Below are 24591 nucleotides of genomic sequence, written 5' to 3' on the forward strand. Positions count from 1 at the left end.
AAAAATAAATAAAGATGTGCACTTATTTATTTATTTTGAAAGAAAGACACTTACTTGAATCCCAATAATTTTAAAAAAATATATAATAATTCTATTTGATGATTGTGGGATAAGGAAGCTGCCACACCATAGCGATATGTTTTATTTTATTTTATTTTATTATTATTATTTTTTTTTGGGGTTGAATCTATGGCTTTTGTAACCATCATTGAGGACCATCCATGATAGTTCAACTACTATAATACCATCTCCGTAAGCAACAAAAACTCTTCTAATTTTATATAACAATTGTCATCATCCAAGTTAAAGACGTATACAAACTAATTAAATGTTGGACCATGCTGCGGAAGGGTAAGAAAGAAAAGAAGCAGACAAGGAAATTAATTAAAAAATAAAAATAAAAACATGATAATTAGGAAGTAACCTGGAAGCATGTTACAAAACTGAAATAGAATAATGGGCCTACCAAAATAAATAGTAGAAAAACCGCAAGTTGTACATAAAAGATGCTTCCTATCAAGATCTAGGAACCCACCTTGAAACCGCCTCTTCATTCTTCTTTTATAATATTCTTCCCCTTTATATACCTTCCTCACTCCATTCTTTCCACTCAATCCTGATTCTTTCTCTATTTTCTAACTTTGAATTTCAACTTAATCCTTTTCATCTTTCTTAATTTCTCTCTCTCTTTCTGTTTCTGGATTTTTTCCTCTAGAAGAAAAAAGCTTAGGGATTATCTCTATTAATGGCTTCCCAACAAGAAGCTTCAGCTTTAGAGCTAATTAGGCAGCATCTTCTTAATGATTTTGCTTCCATGGACAGCTTCATTGCGACTCTCAATCACTGTACCAATCAAATTCCCCAACAAAGCCAGCCCCAATATACTCCTACCAAAAACAACAACAACAACATCAATGATTTCAAAATCTCTGATTTTTTGCTTCCAAATGAAGAATCCCAATTGGAGATTGAAGTCAAACCTCAAATCACCACCGCCACCAACTCAGCCAAACCACCAAACCCTTCCCGACTAAGCAACCGCCGCCCTTCCATTAACGTTGCTATACCCCCGGCGACCTTTAGATTAAGCTCGCCGCCACCGCAGTCGATGGCCGTCTCAACTAATTCTAATACTACCGTTCAGAGCACTTCGGACAGCTCAAACGAAAGCAAGCACTATAGAGGTGTTCGCAGACGCCCGTGGGGTAAGTACGCGGCGGAGATACGCGACCCCAACCGGCGAGGTTCGAGAGTATGGCTCGGAACTTTCGACACCGCCATCGAAGCTGCGAAAGCTTATGACCGTGCCGCTTTCAGACTCAGAGGAAGCAAAGCGATACTAAATTTCCCTCTGGAGGTTGCGAACTCGGCGGAGCCTCTGGCAAGTATTGGAAGGAAAAGGAGAAGAGAGGACGAGAACGAAAACGAGGAGATGAGAGAAGTAAAGGAGATAAAAAAGGAAACGACATCGTCATCATCATCGACGACGACGTCGTCGGAGAGTAAGGATCTAATAAGCTCATCAGAATCAGAGACTAGTAGTAGTCATACAGCAGCACTACCAGTTTGTCCCACTCCCTTAACACCTTCAAATTGGATATCAGTTTGGGACTCTAAAGATGTGAAAGGAATTTTCAGTGTGCCTCCTTTGTCACCTTTGTCTCCGCACCCTTCTTGGGGATATTCTCAGCTCATGGTTATCTAACAATATCTCTAATGGAGCTCTCTATCTTTGCCAAATTAAGAATGCATTTGATGCAATCTAGTACCATATAAAAAACACAAAAAAAAAAAAAAAAAAAATGCTATGGATTTGAGTTCTTGGGGTGTGAAATTGTACATATACATGGCACAGATATTGGTTATTGGATTTGGTAGTTCACCTTTTTTTTTTTTTTTTTTTTTGGGTGAATGGTTTTGTTTATTCATTGGTTTAATGAAAAAGTGCTGGTTTTTCTTATGAGTTTGCCCATTGATGTTCTCTGTGTTTCGATTAAACAAAATTTTCCATTTATTATTATTTTAAAAAAAGTTGCTATCTAATAAATTTTAATTGAAATATTAAATTTTATTATTTTTTATATTAAAAATTTTTAAAAATAATATTTAATAATAATCATTTAAATTATAATATAAATTTTAGTAATAATTATTAATCAATAATAATAAATAATATTTTTATACAAAACGAGATCATAGCTGTAGGTTAAAAATCCTAAAACACATGATGAAGAAATATTTCTTCAAAAATATATATATAAAAAAAATCTAAAAAAGATCTTTCGAGTAGAAAATGAGATGGTGTATTTTTTTTTTTTTCTTTTTGTTTTTACTATTCTCTCTAGCTTTAAATGGAAGAGTAGTGTAGAAAATTTTTAGTAGTGTAGAAAATTTTTAGTATTGAGATTTTTTTTTTTTTATTTGTTCTTTATCTGAGTTTAATTAAATGAAATGACTTTTGAAACATGGGAATTGGGACACGAGGTGGGCATGGTGCAAACTGCAAAATGCAATGCCATTGAATTGACTTGTCTTGTTTTTGACTGATGATAAAATGGATATGAAAGACTTTTTTGTTCATTTGTTGAAACTTTTGACTATTCTAATCATGCATGTTTGGACTTTTACAAGCCAGGTTAAAATTGAATTTAGACTCTTAGAGGTCAAAAAAAAAGAAAAAAAATATGGTTTATAAATTAATAAAAAAAAAATTGTGTGGTAAGTAATACACAGTGGGCTGGCACCATTAAAGTTATGCGACATGGTAAAATGGGACCTTTCATCTGCTATGTGGCAGCATCTGATTGGTAACCACATACAATAATTTTAGCCCTTCATGTTCTCTAAACTAACCAAATGGTGTTCCCCTTTTACCCATAATAGCAAGTGGTATAACTAAAAATCATTATAGAATACAAGCCCTCACTTCTTTAAAAAATAAAAAATAAAAAATAAAATAAAATAAAATAAAATAAAATTACAATTCTAAATTAAACAAATGTTGTTTCCCATTTACACATAATAGCAAGTGGTATAACTAAAAATCGTTATAGAACACAAGCCTTCACTATTTTTTTTTTTTTTTAAATACAAGTCTAGAGTCAGAGTTACTTATTCACAAAAAAACAAAATAAATAAATAAATTCATAATTACCTTCCTAATTACAATAACACAATGAGGTTTGTATATTCAAGAAAAAAAAAAAGAAGCAAAAAAAGCAAAAACAAAAGACAAAAGCAAAAAAGGTTTGTATATTAACAGGATCGATCTGGAAGTCCTTCCAAGAAATTCAAATTGAAAGTGATATCTAATTTTCCATCGAAAACCTAGTAAAACTTCCATATAATTTGAATATAATTTAAAAGTACATATAAAATATCACAATATAAAAATCATACATATTAGATTAATCCATTAAAATAATTTAAAAAGTACAAATGAATAAACGCAAAATATCAAAATTGTTCAATATAATTTATACATTAGCACCAATGAAAGAACGATACATAATATCATTAGAGTCGAGGGAAAGAATAATACATAAGTAACAGAAATAACATACAAACAATGAAGATACACGAACATGATGTTCATAATCTATTAGCTAAGACTTAGGATAAAAGTTCAAAAAACAAAATTATAAAGCAAATTCAGCAAGTGAACAAAAAGTATAATAAAAAAATAATTATTATCTTTTTGAAATTTTTTCTTTCAAGATCTCACTTTCACTTTTTAAAAATTTTTTTATTTTGAAAAATAGTTTTTCCCAAAATCCATAATTATTCCTACACACATAACATGTTCCATGTCACAATAGATAAAATAAATAGTATCAAAAGTTTTCATAATTCAATAAATAAATTAACATTTTCATACAATATAATCAAATAAAATCCATATCTCTCTCTATATATAAATTCAATGTACTACGTAATATCCCTATGTACTATAATCAATACCAAACCTATTGTATGCCCATACCTAACATCCTAGGTTGTTGTAGACTACTAGGGGAGAGGAAAATTGTCAATAAAACTATCAACGACCTAAAGGCGTTGTAAACTGTAATCTCCCATCCAACCATAAAATTTCACGTAATCAAGCAATAGATGATTAATAAAGCAAGTGTAATCAAAATCCATTGAATCTATAATCATGGAACAATGTGGTACACAATAATTTATAACCAGTATCTAATCCATAATTTAATATATATATATATATATATATATAATTTATCAATATTATCCATAACCTCATAACAAAATATTTTGACTAGTACTAACATATAATTTTATATATTCATATACCGAAATATATTTCTACCAAAACATTCATTTCATATATCAGAAATGATAATCAAATAATCTTATCATAGTATATATATTAAACGGTATATGATTTAAATAATTATAGAGATAATAATAAAGTAATATATAATCAAGCATATAGTTCTTAAAATCATTTTCAAAAACAAAAGTCCACTCATATATTTTAACTCAAACTCGACCTCCTGTAGAATCACCTCAAATATCACAGTAGATTTCTAAAATAGTACCGAGATACTAAATTAGTCTTGAAAAAGATATACAACTCCAAAAATGCATTCCACGCTTTCTAATTCACTCTTATAAACCCAAAAATCCTAATATCAAGTATCAAACAATCTAATTCCATCAAAATACCTGAAACCCATAAACCTTAAAATTGGAGTTTTTCATTTTTTACATAATTTTAATCATTTAAACCTTTTGAATGTATCTAAAAAACACTTGAAACCTAAAATAGTCAACCTAAGTCATCAGAAATTGTCGTGATGACTGAATTTTGGTCAAACCTATTTGACCCAAAATCCTCAAAGTTCAATTTTATTAAAACTTAACCAATATATCCAATCTATATATCAAAACAAAGCTTGAGAGATATAGAGTAAGAAGCTACCATCAAATGAAATTAATAGTGATTGTGGGCTGCTGCAAATCAAAGATAAAATATTGTTGAAATTTTATTTTGTCATTGAGAAAAATAGAGATAATTTTGAACTTGGACGATACCAAAAATGAACTCACGAGGTTGAAACATGTGGAAAAATCATTCTTCCATAGCCAAAAGTTCTTGGATTTTGAAGATTGGAAAATGGGATTCATGAACTTTCTAACAAATTTTGGCAAGATTTTTACAATTATCCAGTTTGATTTTTGTTGGAATATGTTCCTTGTTATGCAAGCTTTCCACATAAATAGTAAAGCAAACAAGATCAGTATAGTAAGTAATGGGATTTTGAAATTGTAGATTTAGAGAGAGAAAACTTTAGAAAAATAATGGTGGCTACAATTTGGGATGGAAAGGAGAAGAAGATGACCAAACTTAACTTAATTTTCATGCCCCAAAATTATAAAAGTGTCATTAACTTGTTTTGATCATAACTTTTAAAACATAGCTCCAATTTTAATGTTTCATGTCTATAAACTCGTATCAATGGACTCTGTATAATGGTATAAAAATCAAAACCAAATTCCATCTTTTTGAAAAGATCAAATTTGATCATACTTAAAAGTCAATCTAGTCAAACTTAATCAACTATTGTTAAGCTGTTCAGAAATTCATATTCAGGATGTTTTTTGGGATAGGTCATTTCATATATATATATATATATATGACAGTATTCTAAATAGTACATTTAGGCTCCAACTTTGGAGAAATGCTCCACCTTAGGGCAAAGTTTTGAAAGAAACAATCAATGCTGTGTTGACCACCAAATTATACCTTGGCACCACAAGGTATGAACCCTTTTTATCATTTTTTTAAATATTGAGGTAATTTTTTAAAAAATTAATAAAAAAATTAGGAAAAAAAAAGATGGCAAATTAAAAAAAAAAATAATGATTAAAAAGGTGGAAAAAAAAAGGGGCAAAATACTTAGGTATTATTACATTTCACCTATTTCAAAAGAAAAAACTAATAATGTAGAAACATTAAACTACAATTTACAAAAGGAAACAAATTAGAGCTCCATAAAGAGTTAAACATTAATTAGATGGACTATACTTATTTTTAAATTTTATATTATAGGAATTATTTAATAATTTTAGACTTATCTGGTGATTCTGGAGGTGTATGTGGTACTACTTCCTTGACTACAACAATAATTATTATATATGAGATTAATATTTTGTTTTGGGGAAAACTTTAAAATATGAAGTTTTATGAATCTATTATAAATATATGTTTGCTATTTATTTTATTGAAGCTTGGAATTTATGAAATTTTTTAAAATTTATTATGAATATATGTTTGATAATTTATATCAATTGCATGTTTTTTTAATAGTATAGACTAATATATATTTTTATATAATTAAAATAATAATAAAAATAGTTAAACGAGTTATTGTACTTAGGTTTGTAAAGCTGCCTGATTGACTTCGCTATCTTGTTACAATTTATATCTTTTAGAATCTTAATAAATGGAGAAAACCATATCGAACTCCTCTAGGGACTTGGATTTTTTTATTTTATTTTTTTTTATCATACTAATATTTCATGCATGTGTTTTGTGTAAATATATATATTATAACAATTGAAACCGCTTAATTACTTTAATCTTCCAACTGGCGGCATGTGAAGAACACATTTTTTATATGTTTTTCATAATACTAAAAGTCTAAAAACCAAACCATCCAACAACTCTTTTGTCCTTTTTTGACAATTCCCAAAAAAATTAAACGAATTAAATAAATTTGATTAACGTTTTTCAATTACGTTGTCCATGTCATTCAGATAATAAAAAAAGAAAAGACAATAAAACTGAAAGAATCAGAATATTTATAGGTGTATCTCGTCGTTACGCATGATTCTCTCCAAAAATATATTCATTATTCTCCAAATATTTTACTTGTTTTGCATTTGGATGAAAACAGAGTGATTTAAAAAAATTGATTAAAAAATTTTGAGACTCTGCGTCTACTTTTGTTAATTATGCTTTGTTTTTTTGTTTTTTTTGGTGAATATTAGTCATGCATTTTTATTTTTTATTTTTTAAGATAAGAGGCAGTGAATAAAATATTTTTAAAAGTATAACATATTTCCCCTGTATACAAATCTAATATTAAAAATGGAAACTCACATACTAAAAAATTGCTAGATTTTGTCTGATGCAGAGTCCACCCAATAAGTTAATCGACGAAAACCTCACGGTACCTAGAAAATGACTAGAGATCTTTAGCCACTGAAGCACCAACGAACAGAAGACTAGTATGTATACTATACGTAGATTCTTCATTGGTGGTATAATGCTTAAATGTCAAATGCTAAGAAAAAATCTCTGGTGGAATTTCCTGGCATTAATTCCTTTTCAGGCTTTGAATACTTGTTTGTCATGATGTTGGTCCTTTATTCTTTTTCTTTTTTCTTTTTTTCCTTAATCCTATTGTGTATAGTTTATTTATTTTACATATTTATTAATAGTAATTAGTAGTAGTTAATAGTTTGTTAAGTATAAAAAAATATCAATTTGTAGAGAAAAAAAAAATATATATATATATAGATATAGATATATAGATATATAAACACCAAATGGAAACCATTTCAAATTTTGTTCGGTTTAGTGTGTTTGTTTTTCTTTCTCACCTTAAATTTGTAGTTGATAACCAACGAAATTTAATTAGTAGCAAAGTGTTTATTCACTTACTGATTCTAATGGATCTTTAATAGAGCAAAGTTTCGTTATTGAATCTGTGATACGCACTGTATGACAGTTTCCTAATTTTACAGTTTCTTTTGCTCCTAGAAATGCTAATAGAGTCGCTCATGCTTTACATAAACATTTAATTGTACTTGTCCTATTGTTTGGCTCGAGGGCGACCCCCTGGCTGACGTCTTTTTTAAACCTGGATGTGTCTGTTATTCTCTCTCAATATAAATTTTTCCCTTTTGCGCCGCCTCCCCCACCCCCCAAAATAAATAAATAATAATAATGATTAAATAAAATAACACTATTTTCACAAAAAAAAAAAAAAAAACAACAACAACAATTAACACTAATAAACATATAAAGTAAACAAATTATTCATAATTAAGTGGAAAAAATTGGGAAAGAAAAACCAACAAAGTTACTAAAGAACACCGAAATAATATTTGGTTTTAATTTTTAACAGTGAATCATTTTACAATGGAATAATTAAAGGACTACTTGTCTACATTGGTGTAGAGGCATTCCTCCTTATCTTCTCATGTATTATTCTACTATTGGTCTATATATATACATTTAGCTATATTTAAATTATGATCTTTTATATGAGAATTAATATGAATTTTTTTTTCAGCTTTTAAATTGTATAAAATTAAAATTTAAAATTATATTTATTAATCATTATGGAACATCACTTTTTAAATTTTAAATTTTAATTTTTAATTTGATTTAATAATCATAAATGAATAATAATAAATGATACACCTTAGCTTAAGCTTAAAGGGCACACTAGGAGGGTAAGAATGAAGGCCTATACAGATATTAATGCTTAGCTGAAAGCATTGTCCATAACTAAATAAATAATGGATCAATAATATTGTATCATTTATGATACTTCCGTTGGGTTTATCAAAAATGATATTTTTATGAGACAGGATAAGTATATAATAATAATATAAAGATGGGTTGGCTGCAGAGAATACAAATTTTGCTAGCTCATAGAATTTGAATTTGGAAGTACTAATAAAAAATGTTATTATCCAGGATTTCTATATCCAAAATAATATCTATCCACTTGTGGATTAGTGTTTAAAACTTTTTAGCAAAGTGGATGGACATTCTTTTTGGGATATACATATATATATATATATATATATATATATATGACTAAGAAAATATTGTGTTTTAACTTTTGAAAAGCCTTTTTACCAAAAAAAAAAACTTTTGAAAAGCTGAAAACTTAAAAACCAACACAAAGAAACTCTAATCCTCCTCCTAAAAGTGAAAAATTGCCGGTTTTTGTAGGTGAACATCCCTGCAGTTATTTAAGTGCTGCCGAAACTTTACAATTTTGGCAATATGTTGTATCAAACTATTTTTTTCTTTTTCAACACTCTTTTAGCCGACCAAACTACATAATTTATAAAAAATAAAAATAAAAATCCAACTCATAAAAAAGAGTTTTGACTTTTTTACAGTTCCAATTCATTTTTAAAAATTACAAACCAGTTTCGGCCGACACAAACAGCTTTTTAAGTTGTTTTTTGTACACTACTAAAACACGTTGTCATAAAAAACCTTGAATCTGGTCATCATAAAAAAATTAAAAAAATTAAAGAAAAAAAAAAGTGATAGAAGAATTAAGTATATCGGTTGGATGATAGGGACCACCCAATGAAGGACTAGTTGCAGAAATGCCCACTTGTCTCTGTTTTACGTAGAAGTTCATACACCATATGCATATTAAGACCCCACAGTAGGGCAGCTGACCCTGCAAGTAGTATCTAATGTCGAACCCACTTGCAATGAGATATAGCAAAGCTAGAGCAAATAGCTTAAATAGTTTTGTACATCTCATTTCTGCAGCAAGAATCCAATACATCTTTATTAATGACAGTGGATAAGGAAATTGCTGTCTTATGCACTGTATGGACCCTGTGTATTATTAAATTTTTGTGTGAACCCCACTTCCTTTTGCATAAATTTTGTTTGGTTTCTATGATTAGACAACAGATAGAAAAATTAAATAAATAAATAAAGATTATTATTATTATTATTTTTTTAATTTTTTTTATTTGTTCTAATTATAAATATAGGTGGGCATTATAGTTGGTGGGCATTATAGTTACTGAAAACAAATTTGATGTTTGCTCTGTTTTACTCAGTATTGGAAAAATGGCAACGCTAAACGAATCGTATATGTTAGAACAGATTCGTCGACATCTACTCAGCGATTTCACCTCCATGGACGATTTCGCTACCAGTTTGAGAAATACCGACATACCCAGTTCCTCTCTTTTCCATCCCGTCAAACCCGAATACTCCCAATCCGAATCCGAACCCAATTCCCCCATTTCGAACCCCAATAGGCATTTCAAGCTCGACTTTTCCTATTCAGAAACGAAACCAAAAATCGAAGAGGAATTGGGTTCGGTGAAGGATTTGGTGGGTTCGAGCTCAAGCTCCAAACATGGTGTTGGTGGTGGGAGGTCTACATCATCGTCGGCATCGTCCTCCGGTGACGGAGAACAGAGGCATTACAGGGGAGTGCGGAGAAGACCGTGGGGAAAATTCGCGGCGGAGATTCGAGACCCATCACGAAAAGGAAGCAGGATTTGGCTGGGGACTTTCGACACGGATGTGGACGCGGCTAAGGCTTATGACTGTGCTGCATTCAAGATGAGGGGTCGGAAAGCCATACTGAATTTTCCGCTGGAGGCCGGAAAGTCCATCGAACCGCCGGAAAATACCTCTCGGAAGAGGAGGAGAGTGAAGCGAGAAGAAGCAGAGGAGATATTGGAGCCGGAAGTGTTGGAGGCAGAGAGTTGGGTGATTTGGGGAGGAGATGATGGAGTGGTGGTCAACTGAAAATTGTCATTGGATAAAATTAAGGTGGGGCCGACTTGTCCATGTAAATGTAAGCATATGTGTGGCGTCCACGTAAAATTGGTGTCGCAAAGAGAGGGTGGGTGTGGAAATGTTGAAAGGAAGCTTTTGCAAACACTGAGTTTCTTTCTTTCTTTCTCCTTCTTTGCTCACGAATGGCCAACTAGTCTTTTTGGTCATTTACAATACTATCTCTATCTTCATCATATGTTTGGAATCCATGAGTTATCAACTCATCTTGCCAAATGGCAAACTAGTTGTGTATATATTTTTGTATGAATTGCTTTTGTAAAAATTAATGCAAGAAATAGTATTTGCATAAAAACAAAGGAGTGTAGTGATTTTGAGATATATTTTTCCCATTAATTTTGAACTATATATCCAATCTTTCTACAAAATTTAACACTAACCAAAAAGGGCTAAAATGATTGTCACTAAATTCTTGAAATAATATTTGCATAAAAATGTGTATAGTGATTGTGAGACATATTTTTCCTATTAAATTTGAAATACATAAGCAACCTTCTATCAAATTAAACACAAACAAAAAAATAATTTAGTGTTTGTTTGACAGAATTTTTTGTTTTTGGGCTAAAAGTTCTATTTAAAAATCAAAAAATTTTTTGTTAAAAAATAAAAATATTTGATAAGAGTCAACAAACACTAACAGATTAAAAAATAATTTTTTAAAACTATTTTAGATAAACACAAATTTTATATTTTTTTAAAAAAATTTATTTTATGAAAATCAAATAAATATTTAATCTAATTTTTTTATTTATAATTAAATATTTATTAATAGTTTAATAAAAAAATTGAAAAACAGAGTATTATATAAAACTTTATTTATAGGTTAAAGTTTCATCAGTTATAACTTTAAAACGATTCTTACTCTATAAGTTTTTGAATAATAATAATAATGGCCAGTCGTGATCGTCATCATCATCGTCATTTATGATTAAAGTCAACGGGCAAACCACGGGCGAGTGTGCACCTAACTTTTTTTTATCTTTTTTATGCCCAAAAAAATAAAATAATATAAAAAATCTTCTTTTACATTTTAAATAGTTGGATTTCATGTACAGCTGGACACTTTTAAGAATTCAATAAATAAATTTAAAGAGCTAAGAGAGACAACACAGACGACAAAGAGATAAAGAGTTATCTTCTATTACATATATAAATGATAATGAAATTCAATATTTGGACTTGTTTAGATTGTAAGGCAATTGCTTTGAGAAAATTTAAGTTCGAATAGACACCAGAAGGAAAAAAATGAAAACTACATAACGGAGTTATTTTGATGGCAACCGCACAAGTTGATGATAGCTATATATATATATATATATATATTTTTTTTTTTTTTTCTTTTAACAAAAGTTGAGGTAATATTATTTTTCTTTTTAATTTTTTGGTAAATAACACAAGTTCAGTTGGGATAAGAGCAATAGAATGGTATATTAATCTAAATGGGTCCCAATTCTTTAATTGTTGGCACTTGATCAATATGACAAAATTGTACTCAACTCAACTATAAAATCCCAAAAATATTTTTCAGATTCATTTGGAGAATAATATATAAACATTTTAATTCCCAACTGCAATTCTAATCTTTATGACTGGTTTCGAAAATTACAAAAGCCATATTTATTAGCTGTTAATGGTACGAAGAAAAAAATAAAAATTCACAAAAGAAAGAGATTGATATGGACTCCTATTAATGAAATTGATGATCAAGTTGCAGGAAACGATTTGCAAATTATTGTTGGGTTGTATCACTGCAAATATAAAACACCCAAATTCAATGCAAACTAGCACATCAAAAGTTATTCACGATGTGAATGGATACAAGTTGATAGTCGATGACATTTCTTTCAATTTTATAGCCGTCGTCACCAGCTTTTATCCTGATGATCTCATTCATGTACAAATTGACACATACTATACGTATTTTATAGATATTTTTCACAAAATTTTTGCCAAGTCCTAGATTAACTTTTATCCACCAATAAATTACTTTATTACTTGTAATGGGCAACTTATTCTCAAATATAAATTAATCCTGAACAAAAATTTTCTCCATAAGAGACATTATATGAATATATGCACACAAAATAGTCTTTTTTGTTTGACTAAATAACTCATATTTAGTTTTTTCGAATTAATGGGAGATAAATAATCTGATAAAATACTGAGTACTTGTCTTTTATCAAGCCAACCTATAGTTTTAAACTAAGGATTATCATCACGGTTTATGGATTTATTTAATTTAGTTGGATCTATATTTTAAAAAGAAATTTAAATGATTGATATAGTAAATTTTTTAGTTTAAAATTATCAAGTTGATCTAATAAAAGATGGATCATATATGTATGGATTTCTTAAAAGCTGAATTAGGCAATCAATTTACCATTAATCACGATTCAACACGTACTCATGTAAGAAAAGAATCTACTAGTTAGTTCCAAACCATACCGGATTGATGCAATCCCAAAACATGCCCATCAACAGCCAATTGTACGTTGATGTCGGTATGATTTATAATAAGCAGCTGGGATATACATTTCTACACGAAGGGATGATTTCATCTACCTCCGTTAAAGATTTTATATAATTACAAAACAAACTGACACTGGTTTAGAATAAAAGAAAATTTTTTCATAATTCTAAAAGAATTCTTTACAATATCATTTTTTACACATTACCATTTAAATATATATATATATATATATTTTATACAGTATTTTAATATTTAAAATATCCATAATTTATACAACATTAACTAATTCAAAAAATATTTTTTTATCCACAAATTGTTTACAAATCAAATACCATTTCATGAATACTTTTTAGAACACTTTTAAACGAAACTGATAATCATGAAAATTACTCAAAATTTTCTTTTCTATTAGAACATTTTTGGACAATAAAAAGTTGTATTCGTTGTAATATTTGATCTCAAAATCATAAATGTATCTAAAGACATTTGATTGTATAATTTTAAATACATTTAAGATGTTCCATTGTATACTTCTAAACATATTTGAAATATTTATATCCAAAAATGTTTAATCACATACTTCTGAATACATTTAAAATATTCAATTGCATATTTTTAAACACATATAAAACGTTAATATCTAAAAACATTTGATCATATAATTCTAAATATATTTAATATATTCAATTACATACTTTTAAACACATTTAAATATTCAATCTTATATTTTTGAAAACAAATATATTTAATTAGTAAATATTTTTAATAATAATTTTAAATAGAAGTAAAAATATAAATTTATAATGGAACTGTATCGAATTCATAGTGCAACTAAAATTTCTCTTAAAATAATACATCATTTAGCTCGGTTCATTGAAAATTATAATAATTTAAATCAATGAAATTTACATACTTTCTAGTTAATAATGTGGGAGCTAACCCTTGAATTTTCATAATGATAAAACTTCCTATAATTATGTCCTTAAGAGAGATCAATGATATTGGCCGTTATAATAAAGCAAAATTCCATTTTCAAAGGAGCAGGGCATAGAGGAGGTGCACAACCAATATTTAAGTTGAGGTCCCTCACAGGTGGCCTTCGTATCATATCCTTGAAGCTGTGAGAACAAAGCTCCAAACAAAAATCCAATTGTGTATTGAGGCTGCCCACTTAGATTCTGAACTGAGTTCTACAAAATCTACATGGCACTACACCCATTGTTGTTCACGCCAACAGTCATACCATCAACAACTGTTTCTTGCTCCTCGTTGCAATCCAAGAAACTAGGTTGGTTCGTCGATGCAAGAAGTCTAGCCCACATCCTCTCTCTCAATTTCACTGTATTTTGCACCTCAGTCACACGCTGCAAGAACACGTCATGTCGTTTATAACATGAAGTTTATTAGAATACAGAAGTTTTCAAGCTGAGGAAATTAAGAAACTGAATGCAATATTTCTATTCTCAAGCAAATATCTAAGAGTTTTCTTACCAACAGATTTTCAGCTGATTAATAAAGGGGAGGAAATATGTGTAAAATAGACATGCGTTTCCACTCAACGTGAATGATAATAGTCAGGCGCACTCAATTTCCGTTTTGTTTATTCCACATATTCAGGTATTATAGCGCTCCAATCTTATTATTTCAACTTCCTAACAAAACTTAATCGTTATTAGTGGACATATTTTTGTTTTGTTTTGAACTAAACCAGTTGGTGATCTACCTCTCGAGTCTGATAATTAAGAAAAGAACAAGCCAAGGAGAGTAGCACATCTCGACTTGAGACAACATAATAGTAGAATTACCCACTTGTCAAGTAATGATTACAAGATTGCCACTAATTATGTTAAGTATACTCAAAAAGGTCCCTCCAAACATTAACAGATAAAGAAGATGAAGGTCTTACAGAAATAGGAATATAAGCATGCTTGCTATTCACAGGTCCAACCGTAAAGCCAGTATATCCAGCCATGGCCCCATGAACAGCACTGTGAGCAAGAAGGGTGCAGTAGATGTTGTCTGATGCATTACTTGGAATAGCCCGAATCATATAAGTTGGATCTGTGGAGAAGAGACAATCAAAATAGACCAAGTCTAGGTAAGCATAAATACATACGTCTTTGTGTAAAGTAAATCAATGATAACAAGTACTTTAAAGACAATGCATTATAATAAAAACCATAAAAAGAAAGTTACTGGGGGTGCAGGATGCTTAAGCTTTGACAATAATTATTTCACTGAAATCAGGATAGAAAACGAAAAAGTGAAACAATGTCCCCGTAGATAAGGATAAAAGAGGGGTGCTTTGAGAAGCTCACAAATCTACAATGAAACAAACTACCCTTGAAGTTAAACAACAATTTTCAAGCATACACATCAGATCACATCTACAACAACAGTGGCACAATTACGCATATAATAATAGTTCACCTATGTTTTTCTCTTAAGTTTTTGTTAAAACTTAAAAAGCACAGTAGACAGACTATATTTCCTTTACAACAATAAAGTAATCAAAACAAACGACTAAATTGTATGATTCTCCCAAAATTCCTCAAATTACTAAATCTGGGATTGGCTAATTTTAGAGATAGTTCTTAATCACACAATCATAATAGTAGATATCTGAGGATGATATTAGTAGAAATAAAGGCCCACAAGACCAGTACATTTCAGCATTAAACCAATTGCATACTATATGGGTTACCTATATATTTCAAATTTATGCATATAATATTTAGTCTACTTATGCTTTTCTCTTAAGTTTTTGCTAAAACTTAAAAAGCCTATGAGACTCAATACACTCATAATAGCAGACATCCGAGGATGATATTAGAAGAAATGTAAGGCATATAAGACTTCAGTACATTTCAGCATCAAAAAGATTGCATATGTCTGGTTTACCTATATATTTCAAATTTATCTCCATCTTCTGACCCTTTGTGAAATAAGCCTGAGACATGTAAAGTATAAATGAATGACCAAATCAATAGTACTGAAGTACTTAGGAGAAAAATAGTACATATCTTAGTTTTAAGTGGAAATAAGTGTACTGTATATTTCTCTAAATTAGTCATCAAGTGAAGTACAAGGTGCTTGTGAGATTTAAGTAGAGTTTGGTAACATGTTGGTTTTTGGTTTCTTTCTACCTTATTGTGTGTAAATTGCTTGATTCAAATGTTTTTTAGTGTTAGTTAATGGTAACTAGAGTTTAATAGGAATCTCAAATAACTATAAATTTGAATGGGAAGAAGGGGAAAAAAAAAAAAAAAAAAAAAAAAAAAATCTAAAACAGAAATGCCAAATTCAAAACAATTTCAAATTTTATTTATTTATTTATTTATTTTTTCCCCCTCCCCTTAAGTTTGTAGTTAATTGAGATGTCTAAAAAAAACTAACAGTAACTAACATTTGAAGCAAGCAAAATACAAACAATTAGGAACAAAAAAACAAAAAACCAATATGTTACCAAACACTACCTTAAAAATTTTATGCAAGTCACCTAGCACAAACGAGAAAATCATTACCTTCCAGAAGCTAGATGATGTTTTGATATGTTAAAAGTAACACTTGTGTTTAAGCTGGATCAAAGTATAGGTCACTTTGAGACACTCAAGACCACCTCATAATGCATTACCAATACCGTTAGAATAAATTTCTAATATTTCTGGAAGTAACTCCTTCAAATCTCCTCTTGAGTGAAAATCTAATTTTTTTGGGACCTTAGACTTGGGGCTTCTTTTTTTTTGATAGGTAAGTGCAAAATTTAAATGTTAAGAACGGTCACCATAAAAGTTTCTGACCAACTACCATCTACTTTATTGTCTTTTTCTCAAGACAAAAGCATTATTCATTACGTAATGGACAGAAATATAGATTCAAACCTTAAATTTTTCAGATAGCCATAGACCAACATCTAACAGTAGCTTATTTCCTGATGCATCTTTATCCCCAGCAGCATGTATGTCCTTTGCAACATAGTCCTGCCCTGCTCCTTCGGCTAACACAATAACAATGTGACCATTTTCTTTTAGCCGCTGTTCCACAAATTGGAAAAGCCCACCCTTGCCTTCCAAATAGAATGGAGACTCTGGAATCAAGCAGCAATCCTGTTACATCAATTATATAGTTGTTTGTTACTTTTTACCAGCATTACCAATTAAAGCATGAACATATTTTCCTAACCACCACCAGATCAATTGTCCACTTTCGTAATCAGAAACACAATGAACAACAATAAATGATATTGTCAAATTACCATCCAAGCTGATAGCTTAAGCTATTAAATAACGGGATCAAACAGACATCAAAATCCCCCCTACTGTAGGGCCATCAAATGTCAAGCCAAAAGGCTGGCCTTACATTTGCAGAACAATGCATTAACACTACAATGTAAGTTAGCAGGATTTGACACAAAACCAATTGAACAATTTGCTCCAATGATATGCAACACATTAACAGAGATCACGGTGAGTATGAAACCCCGTGGTAACTCAAACTCTGTATATAAAATAAATTTACCATACAAAAGACATACCAGGTGAACTACCCTGATGAGATACCCTACTAACTTACTGGATCAGAATCAGAAACTTCAGTACATTTTTCCTCAATTAGTTGTTATGTTCAAGTATTACAGGTAATTTAACCCATAACCATTGGCTCATGCATATATGTGTATTGTGAAATTCGTTTAAGGTCTCACCACATCTCGACTTGCCAAAGTTGCATACATAGCAATGAAACCTGCAAATGAAATATTGTCAGTAGGTTCTCGGATATTGATGTAAAAGAATATTAAAAATCCAAAAGTATGCATCATATGAAATTCTCAAAGAAAAGGGGGATTTTCTTCTACTATACCACTGTATCTTCCCATGAGTTTGACAATTCCAACTCCATTTTCCACACTCTCAACCTCCACATGGGCAGCATGAATAGCCCTCTGAGCTTCTTCAACGGCAGTATCAAAACCAAATGATTTGTCTATGACCTATATGAAAAACACAATCATACCAGTAAACAAAATGGTGAAACAAATAGATTTAAAAATACCATCTTCAAGCATCAAGATAAAGAAGAATATACTGTATATAGATTTATTAATTAACAAAATGAAAAGGCAAAAGAAATTAAATTGCTTGTCTTTTATATTTTGTGAAAAACTCATTTCCATATCTTGCCTAAGTTTACATCATTATGAATCCATATAAGGATTATCATACAATAGAACTCACAGCAATATCATTATCAATTGTCTTGGGGATTCCAGCGACTGCCACTTGAAGACCACGTTTCTCAACTTCCTTGACAAAGTTACAATTATGTCATCACATGTTATAAAACATGGAAGAATTAATACCAGCTGAAGTAAACAAATTCTTTGAGGAATCATCACCTTGTATATTAAAGCTGCTCCTTTTTGGGTACCATCACCACCAATGATATAAACCTACAATCCAGATTGTCAAATTCTATCTTGTTACTCTTCCTCATTCAAGTGATTCTTTCCCCTGCAAATTACTAAAAAGTAAAACAGCCCAGATACTTGAAAAAAGAGAATATATATTAACCTGATTTATCCCTCGGTCTTGTATGTTATCAACTATTTTTTTAGTATCATGACCTCCCCGTGAAGTTTTAAGAAATGTGCCACCGCGTTTGTGGATATCATTGACAACTTTGGTTGTCAATGTCAGCGTATTTTTGGAGTAGAAGCCTCTATATCCTCCCTAGTATATATTAATAACAAAACATATGTCAAAACTCTAGAAGTATCTTAACAATACAAAAAACTCTGGAGGTAATAATACAAGAGAAGGGAACAAACGAGATAATTAAAATTATCTAGCGCTGCTATTCAACCAAAAAAGTTATTAAAAGAGACAAAAAGCATGTGGAAGAATATTAAATAGCGAAGCTTCCATTAATATACTGAATTTTTCTTTCTGAATTAAATATGGTAAGAAAATAACAGCTATGACATTGTAACCCAAAAGCTAATAACAGAGTTTTGCAAAACCTGTAAAGAGTGATAGTGAACAAGTTACAATCTAAACTAGTCACCTCGATTCCAAGAATGTCGTCGACGCCATACATGTAGTTCAAAGCACATACTAGCTCCCTTATGACAGTATTGATCCCAGGGCATAAGCCCCCACAAGTCACTATGCAAGCCCGTACTTCATCTGACTTGAAATAAACCTATCATTTTACAAAGATGTTTTGTAATTAGTCTTTCATGACTTAAAATGACAATGAAGGTACTTATTTTATGAGAATATAACTCACCTTTTCTCGAGGCCCTGCACGTCGAAAATGTACTCCTCTAGGACTATCTTTTTGAACAACAATCTGAAGCCAAAGCTTTCATAAAAATCATTGGACATGTATTTGGAATTTACTTAAAAAACCAAAAAAAAAAAAAAAAAACAGATACTTCCATATTTGCCTATATATATATATATATTTCTTCATTATTTTCTTTTAAAAAAAAATAATAATACACAGTACAGATAAGTAAAAATCATTGACATTTATTTTCTTCTTTCACTCTACAAACTCCAAACAAGAAAATCAGAAAAAATAATTTTAAAAAAAATAGATATAAACAAAAAAGAAAGAAGAAGACAAACGTAACATATAAAAAATACTGGGGAAATTAAAAAATTGTTTAATTTTGTAACTTACATTTTCAGCAACCACGTCTTCAGTCGTTACAAAAGTTTTCCTATCCAAATAGAAAAAGTATGTAATACAATTAGAGCAATTAGAAACCAAAAATTTCTCAAAGCCCATAAAAATGTAAAATCTCAGCAAGTAAGGAAAAAAAAAAAAAAAAAAAAAAGGAACAGAAAAAACTTACTTGACAAGCCCATAAGATTGGGTTTTTTTCTGCAGAGGATTTGGATATGACTGAAGAAAAAAAAGACAAACCGACATTCAACACAAAGAAATTATAAAAAAAAAAATATGGACAAAAAAAGAGAGAAGTGAAATTACAGGCAAATCCGGGAGGAAATTGGTCAAATGAGGAACATCTTCGAGGACAAATCCGTCATTAAGAATGTGAAAGCTGGAGTTTTGGGGTTGAGATTGGGATTTGATGGAGTTGAAAGAGCGCCAATTAGACGGAAGGCTACGGAAACTTCGGGGTTTGAAAAAGGATTTAGGCGAAGCTGAAGAAGAAGAGGAAGAAGAAGAAGAAGAAGATGAAGAAGATAGAATTGAAGCTTGGGATTTTGATCGGATTGGAGTAGGAGGTGATACCGGTAACGAAGTAGATGTTTTCGAATAACCAAAACAGCAAACTTTCAAGTCCATAGAGAGAGAGAGAGAGAGAGAAATTTTACCCAAAAAAACAAACAAAGCGACCGACAAAGGAGCAGAGGAGAGGAATAGAGGAATTGAAAAATGAGTTGCCGACAAGATAGCCGGAGCGATTCCAGAGTAAGGAAGCGTTTGAATTCAAAAGCCTTTTAATGGAGAGGAAGGAGTACGTGTAGTGCACGGATGCCCAATCGCGTGTGAGGAAATGAGAATGGTCAAAATTTATTGGAGTTTTTTAGATTTTGTACAAGAAGTCAAATTTGACACTTGGAAGGTGGAAATGGCTATGATTGGGTTAAACATAACAGAAAATGAAAATATGGAATCATAGGTAGTGGATTCGTCAAAGGTATATAAACTGATGATATGGATTAAGAGAGATTCACTAATAAAGATTTTTATTTTTATTTTTTTACTACTATTTTGGTTTTGGTTTTTAGATTTTGTACTATTTTTAACCGAAATTTATCTAAATTAATCTTTGTTTAAGTTGTAAAAGTTGTGTTTAATTGGTTCTCTTTGTCTATTCTATAAATAGATCAAAGTGAATCAGTGTTTTCATCTAATTAAGGAAATACATTTACATATACATATGTACACATATTCAATGAAAAATGTCTACCAGAAAAACTCATATTATTCGTCAAAACCCAATTCCTAAGTGTAAGATTTTGAACCTTTGATTGGCATCAAAAGGACAAATAGAAGCGAGGGACCATTTGAAGAAATAGAAGAAGTCTCTTACCGTCGAAGAGAAAGATGGGTCTCCAAGATCTTCAAGCTAGAAAGGGAATTTGGGAAAATAAGGAAATGGGTATGAAAAATTTTGAAGCTTCAGAGGGAGATGAGAGAGAAAGAGGAAGATTGTGAAGCAAAGTAGAGATAAAGAGAGTGTATGAGCCGCAAAACGGGAATGTGAAGAGCTTAGAGAGAGTATGAATGAATATAGGATCAAAGTTCTTCAATTTATACCGTATTGGAGGTTTATAATCCCTAGTATTACGATTGTGGTTTCCCTGATGAAGCTTTTCTTTTTGCTTTATTCCTTCCTTCTTGCTTTGGGTTGGCTTTTTCTCATAAGCAAAGTTTTAAGATCTCAGAACTTGAGCTCACAGCTAATGTTGATGGTGCAGAGGTTGTTTCCCAACTGTCTTTGGTTGGTAAGTTGATTACAAACAAGATTATTCAGAGAAGTGCGGCTCAAATATTATTAAGAGGGTTTGGCTCACCCAGCACCTGGTAAACGTCCAAAAAGTTTGTCCTAATACTTTTGTCTTAAAGATCGAAACAGAGTATGGATAAAGAGGCCAAGGTCGTTCAACAAAGCACACCTTCTATTGAAGGAGTGTAGCCCCCAGATGGCTTTTAAAGATGTCAACTATGACCACTTTTCCTTTTGGGTTTAGATTCATAGTCTACCCTTGCTGTTCATGACAAAAGATAATGCCATTAAGACAGGTGGTCTGTTTGAAAAGGTCATACATTGTGAAACTCCGTCACACGCTAACATTATTGGCATGAATATATCAGGCTTCAAGTGGAAATTGATGTTTGGACATGTTCCTTACTCTGCAACTCTTAGGTGGAGTGCCCTTCTACCAAGCCAGAATTTGAATTTGAATATTGGCCAGTTCATTAAAGGAACTTGGGATTAGTCATTAGAAAGCACTCAGGGTTTGGCCTAAGTCAAAAAAGAGTTTAGGGGAAAAAGATGGCTGAAGGGGTTAGCCTGTCAAGTGGTGGAGCTAGCATGAAAGTCCAGACTGACTGCACTCCTTGACAAGCTAGGAGATTTGTGAGAGGACTCAAGTTACAAGAAGTGGAAGTTCCCAAAGATGGTACCGGTGTAGATCAGGTAGTTTCGGCTAAGGAGGCGGGCTTAACCATGCCCCCCACCTCCTGATGAAACTATTCTCTTGGAACTGTAGAAGACGGGGGAGATCTTTTTCAGTTCATAGCTTGAAAAGGCCAATGAGAAAGTACTCTCCATCGTGGATGTTCCTCTGTGAAACAAAATGTAGTAGAGTTAGAATCGAATAATTCAGTTTAATTTCTAATTTTGATCAGTTTGTGGTGGTAGATTCTACTGAAGGTGGTGATGGTCTTGCATTGGGTTGGAACAATGACCTTGCTTGGAAGGTCATTTATACATGCAATAGGATTATTGGGGTTGAAGTCCTATCCAGTGATGGCTCTCCTTGGAGCATGTGGATAGGAAGAATCAAAGTTCTTTCTGGTTGGAACCATCCAATGCTATTTCCTCAAGGCACAAGGCTTAGGTTTTCATAAGGGATTTTAATGAAGTGGTTGATAAGTATGAGAAGTTTAAAGGTAGATGTGTTAGTAGTAGCTCATACGGTTACCTACGAAATTTAGTTCCTGCTTTTAGAGCTATTGATTTAGGGTTCATTGGCAATCTCTTCACTTCGTAAAACAATATAGGCGGATTTGCTAGCATTAAAGAAAGATTAGACAGAGCCTTTGTTAGCCATGATTGGAGAGTTCTTTTCCCCTAAGCAAGTGTGGTTCATTTGACTGCTAATAAATCGGATCACTGCCCTATTGTTAATTGTTCACTTGATCACCCAAGTAGGCCCAAATTCTTTCACTTCTTCAAAGCGTGGACAAAGGACCCAACTTGTGGCATGGTCATTCAAGAAGTTTGGGATAGAGTTAAGGCTAAAAACAGAAGAATCTCACTAAATGCTAAAGTAGGAAGAATAGCTAGAGCCTTGAAAGTTTGGAATAAAAAGGTCTTTGGTTGGTGCCAATCTAAAATGAGAGAGCTAAAAGACAAGTTGGTGTTTATTCGCAGTCTTAACCCCTATGAAGAGGTTACCAGAATTAAGTAGAATACCATCTCTGACTTGGAAGAATGGATTGTTGATTAGAATCAATGTGGAGGCAGAAGTCCAAGGAGTTGTGGCTGAATGTTGGAGACTGCAATTTGAAATTCTTTCATTCTTCCATGGTTACGAATTGTAAACTATATTTATTAGAGGTATTCAGAATGATTCTAGTGAATGAATGGTAAGAAAGCAGATAATTGATTAATGATTTCTTGGTTAGTAAATTCGAATATCTATACAAAGCTGAAAATATAAGGGTGAGTCCCGTCGTTAAAGATTTGATCCCTCTCTATGTCTTTGATCTGGAGAATGATGGTCTTTGTGTTATTCCCCAACCCAGTGAAATTTTGGATGTGGCATGCTTACAATCTTTTATTGGAAATATTGGGAACTATAGGGGAGGATGTTACAAGATTGGTATAAAATGTTTCACCACAGGGAAGATCTTGAAGCTACCAACTCAGCATTCTGTGTTTTGATTCGAAAAAAGAAGTATTTCTTTAAATTTGATCACATAAGGCCCATTAGCTTGTGTGATACTGTATACAAAGTGGTTTAAAAAATTCTGTCTAATAGACTTAAACCTTTCATGGATAGTATTATTTCCACCCATCAAGCTGCTTTCGTCACAGATTGGTGAATTGGAGAGAATCATATTTACTTGAAGAAGTGGTGTATTCGATGAGGAAGAAAAGAGGAGTGAATGGCCTATTGGGTTACCATTGATATGTAAAAGGCCTATAAGAGAGTTGATTGGAGAGCTTTCTCATTTATCTTTCGTTTAATATGGGTTCTCTGTTAGATGAATTAATATTTGTGAACTTAGCATAATCAATTACTCACTTACAGGGTCCATTTATGTCATTAATGAAACTGATTTATTTTAATATTTTATAATAGAACTCTTTATCACACATTTTCTATAAGACTCCAGTTGATCCATTAGACTAAAGGACCAACTCTTTTTATAAGCCCAATAACTTATCTATATTTTTTCTATTATTAAATTATTATTATTTTATATGTGTTAAAAATTAATGGATATGTCTAACTTGCAGAGACTATAAAAGATTTAGGACAAGCAAACAAGCATATGATATACAGTATTTTGAGATTAGGGTTTCAGAGATCAGTAATGTATCCATAGGTACTATTTTACATTGGTTTCTATTTAGCAGGATTAAAAATTTAATTTATCAATAGCTGCATTTAGAGGTTAGTAATTTGATATTTAATGAAACTTATTATGTATGTTTAAATCCATAAATTCTAACAATTGATATCAGAGCTTGGTTTATATGCATAATAAATTTTCCTTCCAATTTGTCTTCGTTGTATTT

General features: G+C 31.2%; 3 protein-coding genes across 3 annotated transcripts; 2 read left to right on the forward strand and 1 right to left on the reverse strand.

The window, feature by feature from the left end:
- Positions 1-534: 534 nt before the first annotated feature.
- LOC107414106 (ethylene-responsive transcription factor ERF105) lies at positions 535-1960 on the forward strand. Its single transcript, XM_016022203.4, has one exon. The coding sequence runs from the start codon at positions 746-748 to the stop codon at positions 1703-1705; it is 960 nt and encodes a 319-aa protein (XP_015877689.3). The 5' UTR covers positions 535-745; the 3' UTR covers positions 1706-1960.
- Positions 1961-9809: 7849 nt separating this feature from the next.
- Positions 9810-10927, forward strand: LOC125421651 (ethylene-responsive transcription factor ERF107-like). Its single transcript, XM_048470934.2, has one exon. The coding sequence runs from the start codon at positions 9866-9868 to the stop codon at positions 10556-10558; it is 693 nt and encodes a 230-aa protein (XP_048326891.1). The 5' UTR covers positions 9810-9865; the 3' UTR covers positions 10559-10927.
- Positions 10928-13855: 2928 nt separating this feature from the next.
- Positions 13856-20419, reverse strand: LOC107414109 (ATP-dependent 6-phosphofructokinase 6). Its single transcript, XM_016022206.4, has 14 exons — positions 20076-20419; positions 19939-19988; positions 19764-19803; positions 19365-19427; positions 19140-19277; positions 18647-18805; positions 18472-18525; positions 18311-18379; positions 17937-18066; positions 17779-17819; positions 16958-17182; positions 15978-16026; positions 14983-15137; positions 13856-14440 (listed from the first exon to the last, which is right to left on the reverse strand). The coding sequence occupies exons 1-14, from the start codon at positions 20394-20396 to the stop codon at positions 14276-14278; spliced, it is 1659 nt and encodes a 552-aa protein (XP_015877692.3). The 5' UTR covers positions 20397-20419; the 3' UTR covers positions 13856-14275.
- Positions 20420-24591: the final 4172 nt, after the last annotated feature.

This window comes from Ziziphus jujuba, chromosome 8 (genome assembly GCF_031755915.1).
Source record: "Ziziphus jujuba cultivar Dongzao chromosome 8, ASM3175591v1".
Lineage (NCBI taxonomy): Eukaryota > Viridiplantae > Streptophyta > Magnoliopsida > Rosales > Rhamnaceae > Ziziphus > Ziziphus jujuba.